Here is a 13,657-nt window from a genome sequence, read left to right as displayed (position 1 = left end):
TTTCTCATTTCAACCTTGACAAAGGCAGCGCAGACCAGATTTGCTATTTCCTTCTTACCTTTCACAATAAAAGCCCTAGACATATACACTGTGTGACTGTTTACCAGAGGTAACTGAAATTTAGCCAGAGCATTTGGCTGAAATAAACTTAAAAAAGTAAAATAGCTAACAGTAGCTTAAGCTATTAAACAGTGTACGTCATACAGACTGCCAGGCGGCGCTCAGGGTCAATAGTTGGTCCTCTGCCTTCATTAATCCATTCAAACTATTGATTGCCGAAAGCGTTACAACTGCCGATATGATTAGTTTTGATACAAAATATTCTCACGCGAGTATTTTGTATTTTCATGCAGCCAATTATATTACAGTCTGTCAGGGAGTCACACATTGTTGCTCGGCCGCTGCATTGAGACAAAGCTGATGTCTATGTAAAAGGTATGCATGAAGTATTGTTGGCATTGCAGCATCCTTATATACAGACTTACAGACTACCTACACAAACACACTAGACGCGAGAGCGGTATAACGGTAGATAAAGACTTAGTGGTGAATGAGGAGGTATTATGATCCTGGAGGTACTAGTACTGCAGTATAACAATACTTCATGCATACTAACATTTAAAATGCTGTATTATAAATGTCAGCAAAATAAACACAAAAAAAAGAAGGAATTAAGGTTAGGATTTCTGAAAAGTAGCCACTGCTCTGACGCATTAGGCTAGAGAGAAAGAAATATGCTGTTTATTTCAATAGTACACTTAATTGTGGATCGACTATATGTTCAAAGGTCCCTTTGCTAATCCACCCTCCTGTGTGGAACAAATACACTTTTGACTTTTGATGGCATTTGATTTGATGTTTTGATGTTTTTATTGTCCACCGTCATTATCGTTCTTGGTGCGGACACCCGTTTCATTTCCTCAGTACAGTGAAATCTGTGTCCAGTCTTCTAATTTGGTTTGTTAAATTCCGTTGTGTGTCGAAATCTTAAGCGTCCTCCCTGTGAAAGATGTTAAAACTCGAGGAGCAGGGTGGGCCTTGATAACTGATCCTCCAGTTGCAGAGCGATAATTAAATGCCACCTGGCTGCAGCACTGAGTGGAAATTGTAGATAACTAAGATGTCCACTCAGTGCAGCGCTATGATCCAGGTGGAATTTATCCATATTGATGTTGGCCTAATAGAGTATTCATTACTCATTAGGAGCAGTCAAGCTGTCAAATCAATGAGACCTTTGCTTGAGTTACTTGTCAGAGCCAAAGCAAACCCCTTGTTTAACAGCCCCACTACACACTGCAAGATAAAAATCTTAGCAATAAATCTGAGACACCAGAACCTCAGAGTCGATTTCTTACAGTGTCATTATTTCAAAGTGGCTTCTCAGCGCAAGTTTTACAGAGTATGGGATGTACTCGCACACCAATTTTTTTTCCCGTTCAATTTCAAGGTAAAGAAAATTGACAGTTCAGAATTTCAGAGAGCCAGACAAGATCTTTTTCTTTATTCCTTACAAGGTGCTGCGGTTTAGCAAAGTTTGGTAACCACTGATCTAACCGTTGTCTCTCTTGCTGTCTCTCCAGATCGAGGACATGCAGTGGCCTCGAGGGGAGCCGGACATTCCCAGCTCGGTGTGCAGCCTCCCCTGTAGAACCGGTGAGAGGAAGAAGGTGGTGAAAGGCATGCCCTGCTGCTGGCACTGCGAGCCATGCGACGGCTACCAGTACCAGTACGACGAGTTCACCTGCAAGCTCTGCTCCTACAACATGAGGCCAAATGCCAACCGCACCGCATGCCAGCCTATACCCATCATTAAGCTGGAATGGCACTCACCCTGGGCGGTGATTCCGGTCTTCCTGGCGATGCTCGGCATCATTGCTACGATCTTCGTCATGGCGACGTTCATACGGTACAACGACACGCCCATCGTCCGAGCGTCCGGAAGGGAGCTGAGCTATGTCCTCCTGACTGGGATATTTTTATGCTACATCATCACATTCCTCATGATCGCCAAGCCAGATGTTGGCGTGTGCTCGTTCAGAAGGATTTTCCTGGGTCTGGGTATGTGCATCAGCTACGCCGCCCTCCTCACCAAAACCAACCGCATCTACCGAATCTTCGAGCAGGGCAAGAAGTCGGTGACGGCGCCCAGGCTGATCAGCCCCACCTCACAGCTGGCAATCACCTCTAGCCTCATCTCGGTCCAGCTGCTGGGGGTGTTCATCTGGTTTGTGGTGGATCCGCCCAACACCGTCATAGACTATGACGAGCAGAAGACCTTCAACCCGTATCTATCCCGAGGGGTGTTGAAATGTGACATCACGGATCTTCAGATTATCTGTTCGTTGGGTTACAGCATCTTATTGATGGTGACATGTACTGTTTACGCTATAAAGACCCGCGGGGTGCCGGAGAATTTTAACGAGGCCAAGCCCATCGGGTTCACCATGTACACCACCTGCATCGTATGGTTGGCTTTTATACCCATCTTCTTTGGCACGGCGCAGTCTGCAGAAAAGGTAGGAACCGATGGATGAATGGGCGAAAGGGTGGATGAAAGATGACCTGCTGGATGGTTTGAAGGCTGGATGATTACAGTATTTCAGTTTCGGTTGATGGTATGACAACACAAAAGTCATGTCCTGTTTGCAAATTGAAAAACAGCTTTTGTGTTTGAGACACATATTCACAAAGGTGCGCTTCTGTTTCTAATAGTGCATCAAAACGAAGACCAACTGTTAAAGAAAGACGACAATAAATGTGAGAGTTAAGTTTCAAACAAACACAGGACACCAGTGTTCGTGTCCCAAAGTATTGTTTAGTCACGTTATGTTGTCATGTTATGTTCCTTACGTTTTTAAACAGTTTAAGTTCTGATTTTAGCCCAACAATGATGATTTTCCTGAACCTGAGCAAGTGCTTTTGTTTGCAACCATGCGCTGCCTGCGACCATAGTGGAGAACCATAGTTTGATACGCTGGGCTTCTAAATGCTTTACAAAGTGAGCCAAGGTTCAGTATGTGACGATTTGGAATGGGAACAGATAAAATGTTCAAGGGGGAGTAGACAGAACAGTGACAGCAAATAGAAAGATGCTTGTTGATCTGTTGTGACTGATTACCAGTTAGCTTGCGAGCTAAGGTAGTTCCCCAACTAGCAGTGCCAATAGTCACTCTGTCACAAGCTTCCAGAACAAAATGTTTTGGGAAGACAAACTTTATGGTGTGACCAAGACTTTGGCATCATGACCCTGACATGAGATTTGGGTTTGAATTGTTTGGTAACATTCCTACACAGTTGCACTACAGTCTGATGAAACTTACTATTGTCCAAGATGATACCTTAATGAAACTCCGACCATTGTCCCTTCAAAGATTTGACCTTTCTTTCCTACATCACATCTATTTTTCCTGGTATCTTTGCATCCATTTTGTTAGCCAACCTGACTCTTTACATAGGACTTTATACTGATTATCAGAGGTGGGTCAGAGTCATTCGTTTGCAAGTCACAAGTAAGTCTTTGCACTCAACACCCAAGTCAAGACAGGCAATTATAAGTCCTAAACATTGAATTTGGAGTCTCATTGAGACATAATGCACTCTTCACCAAAATGAATGTCTCCAGCTAGAATTTTCGACTCTCATGTGTTGTAAAAAATATTTTTACAAGAATGAATTCAGTTTTGGTATCGTTTTTTCCAACTGGCCCCTTATTCATTTAATGTTAGTTCTTAATGGTTCTCTCTTGCAACTTGATTGGATGCTGTTGGATTGCTTGGAATGAATAGTGTTGCAGTTAGTTGATTTAGGGAAAGGTTTGATTGGTGGCACGCTTTTTAGATAATATACTTTTTAATATCAAGTATTTCCAAATTAAAAGGCTCCAAGTCCAAGTTAAGCCACGTGTCTCTAGTATTGAGTCAAATTTGAGCCCAAGTCACCTTTTGATTTTGTCGAGTCAGATCTAAAGTCATCAAGTCATCATTTGTGACTGGAGTCTGACTCAAGTCAAGGTCATGTGACTTGCTGATAATTGATTATGCAGTCAAAGGCTTTAAACCTCCATTTACTCTCACATAGTGAATAAGTTAGTTAAATGTGAAATCACGTCTTCAATGTGGTTGCTGTGTAAAAATGAAAATGAGATATATCCAGTCAGAGTAGAAAAAGAAACATGGTTCTTTTTATGGAGCTACGTTCATTGAGTCTTGTTCCACAGTCTTCATAACTTTCATCATCCGCCACCAAAAATAGCATTATATAATAACACATCCCTGTTTCCCTCAGTTTGAAAATAGGAGAATGAAGCTCACACTACAATTAATAATCACCAACAAATCACAGTATAGCAAAAATCCATGTCAAGCAGAGACTTACTGCATCATTCATTATGGGTGACTATCACTGTTGTATCCCATTTTATCAGCCTAAAGGCTTCCAGACGAGCCTGATCTGCCACTAGAAAATAATCTCATCCTCATCCGAGCAGGGAGAGGAAGGCTTTGTTATGAAACCCAATGATCCACATGTTGCAGTGAAATGACACAGATAGAAAGAAAAAAGGCAGATGCTATGTTCTTGTGTAGGAATCCAGATGGAATTCAAAGTGCATGTGGTTGGTTAAATACTGCATGTAGAGAGAGCAACATATTTCTTATTGCCTGTTTGTTAGAACCCCAGATCGTGTTTGCTCTCATTGGCTACTCTGTCCTGATGAAGCAATTAAAGTTTGTAGATCTGATAGAAGACAACAGCTGCAATCCCCAGGTGTTACCACTCCTGAGAGACTCATCCGGATTATGTTGTTGTCTCTGTTGTTTGGGGTTTCAAAAGGTTATAAAAGCATCCAGCCGACACAATTAGCTATTTTTCATCAAAGACTCAAACAAAAATTTGTAATAATGTGAGGAAAGTTATAGGATATAGGCAAAACATTGAAAGGTCCTTGCCATAATTGCTTGGCCTTTAATTCTTAGAACAATTTAAAAAAACTATTGCTAAGGGAAATGAGTCTCTGCATTTAGGCCTTTGTGAAATGTGGAATGCAATCTGCTGAACATTGTTAATAAGCTTTAGCAAAACTCCATCATGCACTGCAGGGATAAATACTGATTATGTAAGCGCTCTTAAACTGGTTTGTGTCCCCACATATCTGTTGAACTTCTGTTTGTTGTTTCTGAATACTTAAAAACGTTCATTCTCCTTGTTGTATAAATGATTAGGAGGAAACTGCAAATAGTTTACGTCATGCATGCATGTATTGATTATATTTTAATGAATCCATACAAACAAAGTGGGCATCACTTGCCTGTTTTCTTTATTACAGTTTGTTTACAATTAGTTTCACACATTTCTCAATACTGAGTTCACTTTCAAAAAGCTCCACAGCTTTTAAAATGTTGGTATTTAAAATGCAAAAAAAAGTATTTATGTCAGTAATATCGTTAAGTAATAAAGAACATAAATAAAATGTACAACTGATCCTATAATTGCAAGACATTTTTCAACATGTGTTAGAATTATATGGATCTAACATTTACAGGAAGATTATATTAGTCGAACGAGCTTTACACATAAATGCTTTCTGAGTTATTGACTTAGAGACTGCAGAAAAAAAAGCTGTGTCGAGTGTCTCAATTGATAATAAGGGAACCATGAGATTTATGAAATAGTTAAGGTAATTGAGATATATGCGTTTAAAAATAAACATCAGCAAATGTTTTGGGGGAAAATAGCAGCGTTTCTTCAGCATAGAGGTGAGTCATTGTGGACTACAGTATGGAAAACCTTTCATTCCTTTGACACAAAATGCATTGAGTGACCACATATTCAAATTACATTAATTGCTTACTTACTCAAACTTAACCACCAGCAAACCTCTGCGTATTTACACTTCTTTTTACATGTGTCCTATTTTAAAAGACTTTTAGATGTTAGATGCAGCAGTGTCGCACCAAACCTTCTGTCCTCCATGTGTCATTACCTTCTTTCTTACCTCTTTTCTTCACAGTTCTTCACTCTTAGATGTGATCCAGAAGACTTGAGGCATTCAGCAGTGCATGGCCCAATCGCCTCTTAACGTATATATTCCATTTTTTTCTATTATTTTAGATATAGAAGAATGTTGTAAATTTTAGTTTTAAAATAAGCATACAGCGCTGGTCGAGTTTCAGTGAGAAAACAGTTCTTATAATTTCATAGATGTGGTCACTGAATGCGTCAAAGCAGTAAAAAGTTTAGTCCAACTGTGTGAAGAGTTGTGACAAATTGAAAAAAAAAAACAGTAAAATGGAGCCAGATCAGGTCAGGCTTACAGACTTTTCTTGAAGCGATAAACTTCTTTGGCATTACCAGAGAGAATTTAAGTTACATTTTGATTAAGCACAAATACCCTTCTAATACCTAAGTTGCCAGTGACTGACGGTTTGGTACGGAGCTGTAAACCCAGCCAGAGGCAGTGATTACACATTTTCTGCAGTTCCCAACATCCCTCAGGCCCAGGTAAGACTGTCCGGTTTGACACTGTGAGCTCAGAGGTTTGATCTTTGGCAGTCATTTGAAAAACTAAGCCTCTCCGCTCGGCACTCAGCGTTTAGAGATGGATTGGGGTAAACCTTTCTGATGGGCTTGTGTCCTGTCCACAGGGATACACTTGTCCACCTAAACTGCTTCAGGCCACTGAGGCAGCTGATAAGCTCCCAGCCTCTGAGCGACCTAACAGGGCTGTCAGTGCACGGCGAGGGGAATCCTGCAGCCTGTGGCACTGAGCTCCAACAGCACACAGATCATCAAGAAAGTTTTCAACCTTTAGTATTGACTTATATATGTATTCCTAAGGGTGAAAGTGTTTGGGACATCGTTTCAACCAAGGTGCTTTCTCTCTGGTAGTTCAGTTCATTTTGATGAGATCAAAGATCAGTTGTTAGCTGTCACTACCGGCTCTGGTAGGGCAGCGACCTGTCAATCACACAAGCCCGCCCTAAAGCATACTCTGCTTTATGGTCTATTTGACTATAAATGGGACCATAATTGATTAAAAATTAACATCATGCTGTATTGAAGAAGACTTGAAACTAGAGATTGGGACCATAAACTCATGTTTACAATGTTTACTCAGGTAGTAAATCAAGTGAGAAGTAGAGTCATTTTCTCATAGACCTTTTTAGAGTTTTAAGACACTTCTTAATCGGGTTCACTCGTCAGAACCGGAGGTTGTCGCCTGGTTTTAACCTGTGAAACCGATGCCTATTTGTTGGGAGCATGCAGCCAGATCTTACACATTGGACCTTTAAAGAGTTAGTGAATTAAAAACATGTAACGAAGTCATGTAACAAACACGTGATATGAAAGGTCACAGAAACATGATAAGGCATGTTAAAGTATTTCATATTAAGGTGGTCTCGGGTCTGTAGTGAGGGGAATAAGAGAAAGAGACCTTTTTTTATTTCAAACATTCTTTATTTACTTCACATTAAAAAATAATCTGCAACAGAGCCCTGGAAGAAGAGGAAATACATAAAGACACCTTTCTTAACCCAACTCAAAAAAGCATCACAAATCATTATTACAACTAATGCTAATCTGCTTTCAAGATACAGTGGTGCATGCAGCTGTTGTAAAAAAAATCAGGAAATTAGCAATTGTAGTTAGTCAGCAGTTGGAGCTGCAGCAGAGACACAGTTAATGGAGGATGTGAAGGTGCTTTACCTCCAACACAAGGTTATGTTTTATGCCAAAGTTCAAAAGAACAACCATGCCTCTAAATCTTTCTGATTAACAGGTGTTCTTTCATTTCAAATGTATAGGAGGGAACATTTTAACCTTCATAGAGTTTATATATAATCATTCAGTAGTGCAGTTGTGATGGAACTTTGATCCAGTTGTCTGAAGGTGAATCTGATCGTTTCTCTCATCACTGTATCCTAGTTTGTCTCAGGTGAGTCAGGAAATGGGTGGAGCTTTGGCACACCTCCTCTGCCAGCTGCTGTTGCTTTACCTCTAACCACAAGGTTATGTTTTATTCCAAAGTTCAAAAGACCAACCATGCCTCTAAATGTTGTTATTAAATTTGATCCATAAAGTGTTGAAGGAGTTTGAGGTCAAAGGATATTTGGCCCATTTGCCTACAATAAACAAGGAGTGTAATGCAATAATGTAGAGCAAAGATCACACAAAACCAGATGAGATTAAAGGGCCGCTGCAGTTCTGGAAATCTGATCTGGAATTTCAATGTGCTGTAAATGTAGATTATAAACTGCATGTTGAAAAAGCCTGTAATTTCACAACAAAGGACCAGAGATGAAAGAAAAATAGACAGTATATAGAGATAAAAGGACATGTATTCCAACAATCATATCTGTGGTTTAGTTGAAAGTGGACTGATGTAGAACCAGTTGTTTGATCAACTCCTGTCTTAACCTGCCCCCAATTTGGCAAATCATCTGACCCTCATGTCCAGCCTTAAAACTGGTGAGACCCCAAGACTATGTTTGAATATATTCATGCACCTGGTGACAAAATACCTGGTGCCAGGGGTTTATGATTGATTGTGGTTGTTTCTTCAGATCTGCAGCATGATGGCTTAGACTGTTTGGTGTAAAGAAGAGCACAGATGTTAGCTGATCAGCAGGTGGTTGTAAGTTGGATCAGGTGGCAGGAAATGCCAAATAGACCTATTATACCAAAATGAATACTGAAGTTGAACTGGTCTGGCTGAGGAACCTGTCCTTGAGGTCTTCAACTTCCACTAGCAGACTAATTGTTCGTAATTCCTGTTGAGGCTGGGGACATGGAATACAAGTGGGCCATGTTTAGAGCATCCATTGGGAGGTTGGTTGTCCAGAGTTTTGTAATGGAACACAATTCACAATGTTGCAGTTTGTGAAATAGTCACTAGGTGAAATCTATTGGTCTTGTGTACAGGGACACAAAATGTTAGGTTTTTTGGGTCACTCTGAACGACTTTTTTGGGACGACATTACGTTAGAAACGAAAGTCAAGTTTAGGCAACAAAGCCACTTTGTTAGGTTTAGGAAAAACATCATAGTTTGGCTTGAAATGACTATGAACAGTTAGGTTTATGCAACGAAACCAACAGTTGGGTTTAGGTAAAAAATACACATAGTTAGGTAAAGGCAACAAAACCACTACCATAAAATCAAAATGCGGTGTCAAACACTGTTTCTCGTAGATGAAAGTCCTGTTTGTTGGACCCGTCCACGTCCCCTCCCGCCCACCAAGAGTCGTCCTTTTGGTTATTATGAAGTAGGTCACTTGCTCTGACTGTTGCTTTGTCATATGGATGCATTTCATTTGTGTCCACGACGAATAAGGCTCCTAATTGACTTTCCATATGCATTATATTCGTCATTACACAAAACAAATGCCATGATACTGGGCTGACATATATTACTGTACTAGAACATCATCAGTTACAGCGTTTTGCTGAATTAATTAATCTGAAAACCAAGAAAAGACAATATTTTAGTTTGTTAAAAAATAGGAGTGATTGTAAATTCAGCATGATTATTTATTCATCTTAAATCTTAAATCTCCAGCATTACATGAAGTCCAAACCCAAACTGAGACATTGACCTGAAAAGTTAGATGTCCACCTTAAATAGAACGACTCCTCCTCTCACTGAATAACTAACAGCAGGTTTCAACTGTTTGTTACTGAACAAAAACACGTTTACAGACAGAATTGCTTTTTCTTTCATAACACCGAATAGATGATTCTTTATTTGATTCTTTACTTGGAACCAATCACCTTCCATGATGTGGTTTCTGAACTTCATGGCTCCACGCACACAAGTCAAAATAAAAAAAACGAACAACAATTGAAAAGACACCATCGTTGAAAAATGAAAAAAGACTAAAAGGACAAAGATAAAGATCAGTAAAGTAATTTTACACTTTAAAAGCATGACAATAGAAAGCTGTACAAAAAACTAATCATCAAAGAAGCAACATTAATAAAAAAAAGACAAGAATTATTTTTAAAAATCGACCACTTTTTTTTATAAACAAATGAAGTGCCAAACATAAACATAATATTATGTTTTGCAGAATGAGAAAGCAGGAGCACAAGTCAAGTTCATGGATGTTTTGCACACTTAAAATATACACACAGTTAAAAGTGTGTGTGTGCTTCATATGACTTGTAACTAGCATGCACTTGGGCATGCACTCTATCTTCATTATGACATATACATTGATAGCGCCCTTTTTTATTATAAAGGTGAGATTCAGTGACTTTTACCTTTGATGAGTAAACAATGCAATAAATATAATTATTCTCCTCATCTCTTAATTGCGCTTTCCCATTTTCACACAGACCTTCAGTGGTAATATCTTCAGTTTATCAACGGTGCCAATGAATGGAAACATCCTCTCACTGAAAGTGTGTGTGAAGGTGTGTATGTGTGTCTTAGTATCAAGATCAGAGAACGACAGCTTTCCTCTGTTGCAGTCCAGATTCACTCTGATCCTCTGGAACTTCTTCTGAACCAGGAGATCAGTTACTAGAGCTGGAGGTGACCATGCTAAGTATTTACCTTCATAGAACCATATTCTCCATAATCCAGACTGTATGCGTCCCTTCCTCTGGACAGGCTCTGCTAACACACCCAGAGACCAGTCTGTACTGTCTCCTACCTCAACATCCCAGCTGTGAGTCCCTGAGTTAAAGCCCTCAGAGCCCAGAACAGAGCAGTGAAGATCAAACCTCTCTGGATTATCAGGAAGCTGCTGTTTTTCTCCTCGTCTCACACTGGTCAGATCTTCAGACAGGATGAGTCTTGGATCAGCAGTGTTTGGGTCCAGAACCAGAGGAGTGTAGGAGACCATGTCCTTCATCTTGTTCCAGATGTTGAAGGTCAGGTTGCCCAGGTGTTTGGCCTCGTCTATCAGAGCTCCTGAAAGCAGCTGTGGATCCTCCAGCAGGGGGCGCTGCTGGACTCTTTTCACTGTAGCCTTGTAGTTGTTGAGGAATGAGACGTCTTCAGCTCTCAGCTCGTCCTCTGTGGCTCTGACTGTGTCTGAAAGAGCTGCTATCTCTCTGCTCAGAGCCTCCATCTTCTCCTTCATCATCTGACTCTTCTGCTCCTCTTCCTCCCTCAGTGCAGCCAACCTGGCCTCCTCTTCCTCCTCTAGAAACTGGTGGAGCTTCTTAAACTGATCCTTAATCTGCCTCTTTGTGCTTCGGGCCTGGACCTTCATGTGTTCTGCTGTTTGATGAAACTTCACTTTAACTTCTTTAAAAACCTTTAACTTCTCCTTTAACGGCTCCAGAGTTTTCTGAAGTTTCTTCTTGTGTTTTTTAGCAGCTTCATTGATGGGTTTGAATCTGTGTTTGGTGTGTTTCTCTGAAACGCTGCAGACGAGACACACTGGCTGCAGATGGTCCAGACAGAAGAGTTTGAGTTTCTCAGAGTGCAGACTGCAGAAAGCCTCTGAAGCTCTCTGATCTCTCTCCAGTAAGAAGGACTCACACAGGTTCTTTAACACCAGGTTACCAGGAGGTCGTTCCTTTGAAGATCTTCTCTTACAAACGGGACACTCCTGTGTTGGTTTCTCTCTCCACCATCTCCTCAGACAGTCTTTACAGAAGCTGTGGCTACATGACAGAACAGCAGGATCTCTAAAGACTTCATGACAGACCGGACAGCAGAGATCCTCCTCTGATCTGGAAGCCATTTTGTCTCTGAGTGTAGCTGAAAACACAGAAAGTACATCAGTCATGGCTCCTCTCCCTCCTCTACTAACTTCACTGTTTTAAAGTCAAACTCACATTCAGTGTGTGGAGTGTCAGCAGGTTGAAGCAGCAGTGTTGCAGTTTTCCACTTTTCTCTCCTGAAGATGAACTCACTCAGATGAAGTTGTTAGTTTGGTGTGAAGGTGAATCTGATCGTCTCTCTTTCAGTCTGTGTGTCACTTCAGCGAGGAAGAAACTAACTGTTTCCTTGTTTGTTTTAGGTGAGTCAGGTGATGTGTTCTTCATTCCAAAGTCCAAAAGAACACCTACCATGTCTCTAAAAGTTACTGATTAACAGGTGTTACCTCATTTTATCAGTATAGTACGGAAGAGTATAACCTTCATAAAATAGCATGAATTAGGGCAGTAGTTTAGTTTAGATGGAGCTTGTATCTGTAACAGGTTTGGGGTCAATAAAGGAGTACATGGTTCTTTGGCGCATTGGCCTTAAATCAAAAAAGAGTGCAGTGTAGTAATGCAAAAATAACATAAACTAAACAAAATCAGAGGTGAGTGTGTCCCAAGTGTTTTACAAAAACAGAAAAATTGAAGATGCTATAAATGCATATTTTCTCAAGGAACTAGAGACCAAGTAAAAATACAGAACTTTAAACAAATGTGTTACAACTTTGTCATCTGTGTGGTTATAGATGAAACCGGACTGATCCCGAATCAATGCTTTTATCATCTACTATCATTTCCTTTCTTCACCTGCAACCCGTCTGGTAAATCATCCGATCCATTTTCCAGCCTTGAAAGTTGGGAGACCACAAGTCCTTGTTTGAATATGTCCCTGGTACAAGATCACCTTGTGCCAAAGAGCTATGATTTTGTAGCTGTAGCTGATCAGCATATGGTTGGTGAGTTGGATCAGTTGGAAGCAGAGGACGAAAGGTGAGCTGGGGAAATCTGGCTGAGGAACCTGTCCTTGAGGTCTTCAACTTCCACTGGAAGATACATTTCTCCTGGATCCTGGGAAAGACTGGGGACATGGGATACAAGAGGGCCTTGTTTAGAGCCTCCAGAAGTAGTCAGTTGTCCAGAGTCGTGGTCAGATGGTTGTTTCTGCCTTTGGGCAACCAAAAGAATCTGCTGGTAAAAGAGACCATGAAGCTGAAGAAGGAGGTATTTTGGGCTTGGCTTCCACAAGGGACTCCTCAAGCAGCAGTGAGGTATCAGGAGGCAAGAAGAACTGCTGCTTCTGTGGTTGCAGAGGTCACAGAGGTTCTTGCAAACTGTCGGGTGAAACAGGAGGGCGATGGTGGTCTTAGTCCAAATGGTTTTCAGAGGGAGATATTATAAGACATTATAAGACCGTTGAAGGGTGAATCTGAAGAAACTGCTGAAACCATCTGGTCACAACATGGGACACCGAAGTATCTAAAAAGCTCCACATTGTCAAGGTCGTCAAGGTCCATCAGATTTGTCCTGAAATGCTGAAGGCTCCTTGCTAAGATACCGGAGGAGTCATGATCTCTGTGGATTTTCTCTTTTGGATTGGGAGTGAGTCATTCCCGCAAGTGAAGGAGTTCAGATGTAGAATGCGATTGAGAAGCTAATTGGTGCACCAGACTGTTGTGGTGAACACGCAGGTGTTTACTAAAGATGGAGCTTTTGATTTTTCAGTTCACCATTTTCCAAACCTGACCTGTGGTCATGAGCTTTGGGTAGTGTCTGAAATATGAAATCACAGACACAGAAATTAATTTCCTTGGAAGTGTGAGTGGGTTTAACCCTTGAGACAGGATGAGGAGGAACTCAAAGTATCACCGCTGCTCCTTCTTATTGAAATGATTCAGTGAAGTTATTCAGGAATTTTGATGGCTATTGGGATCTCCTCCCAGTTGGACTCTCCTCCCAGGAGGGGTCTGCCTTGGGAAAACCTTTGGATCGATCAGGAGGAGC

At 40.9% G+C, this 13,657-nt stretch overlaps 2 protein-coding genes across 2 annotated transcripts in view; one reads left to right on the top strand and one right to left on the bottom strand.

The window, feature by feature from the left end:
* The window catches only part of LOC129105177 (metabotropic glutamate receptor 7), a 235,651-nt gene that overhangs the window by 190,614 nt on the left and 31,380 nt on the right, over positions 1–13,657 (top strand). Inside the window, exon 8 of the mRNA XM_054616064.1 lies at positions 1,581–2,516. Coding sequence (XP_054472039.1) covers positions 1,581–2,516 — 936 coding nt within the window. The remainder of the gene's footprint in view (positions 1–1,580; positions 2,517–13,657) is intronic.
* Positions 9,523–11,891, bottom strand: LOC129105222 (nuclear factor 7, ovary-like). The gene is made up of 2 exons (XM_054616117.1): positions 11,789–11,891; positions 9,523–11,711 (listed from the first exon to the last, which is right to left on the bottom strand). Exon 2 carries the CDS (start codon positions 11,692–11,694, stop codon positions 10,306–10,308), a length of 1,389 nt encoding a protein of 462 aa, XP_054472092.1. The 5' UTR covers positions 11,695–11,711; positions 11,789–11,891; the 3' UTR covers positions 9,523–10,305.

The sequence above is a fragment of the Anoplopoma fimbria genome, chromosome 17 (assembly GCF_027596085.1).
Source record: "Anoplopoma fimbria isolate UVic2021 breed Golden Eagle Sablefish chromosome 17, Afim_UVic_2022, whole genome shotgun sequence".
NCBI classification, from domain to species: Eukaryota; Metazoa; Chordata; class Actinopteri; order Perciformes; family Anoplopomatidae; genus Anoplopoma; species Anoplopoma fimbria.
The sequence above is the reverse complement of the archived record's forward strand: the minus strand, read 5'-3'. Positions and strand labels throughout refer to the sequence as shown.

What these genes read in the sequence shown, in the direction of transcription:
- LOC129105222 (XM_054616117.1), bottom strand. Translation starts at nt 11,694, where the DNA reads ATGGCTTCCAGATCAGAGGAGGATCTCTGCTGTCCGGTCTGTCATGAA.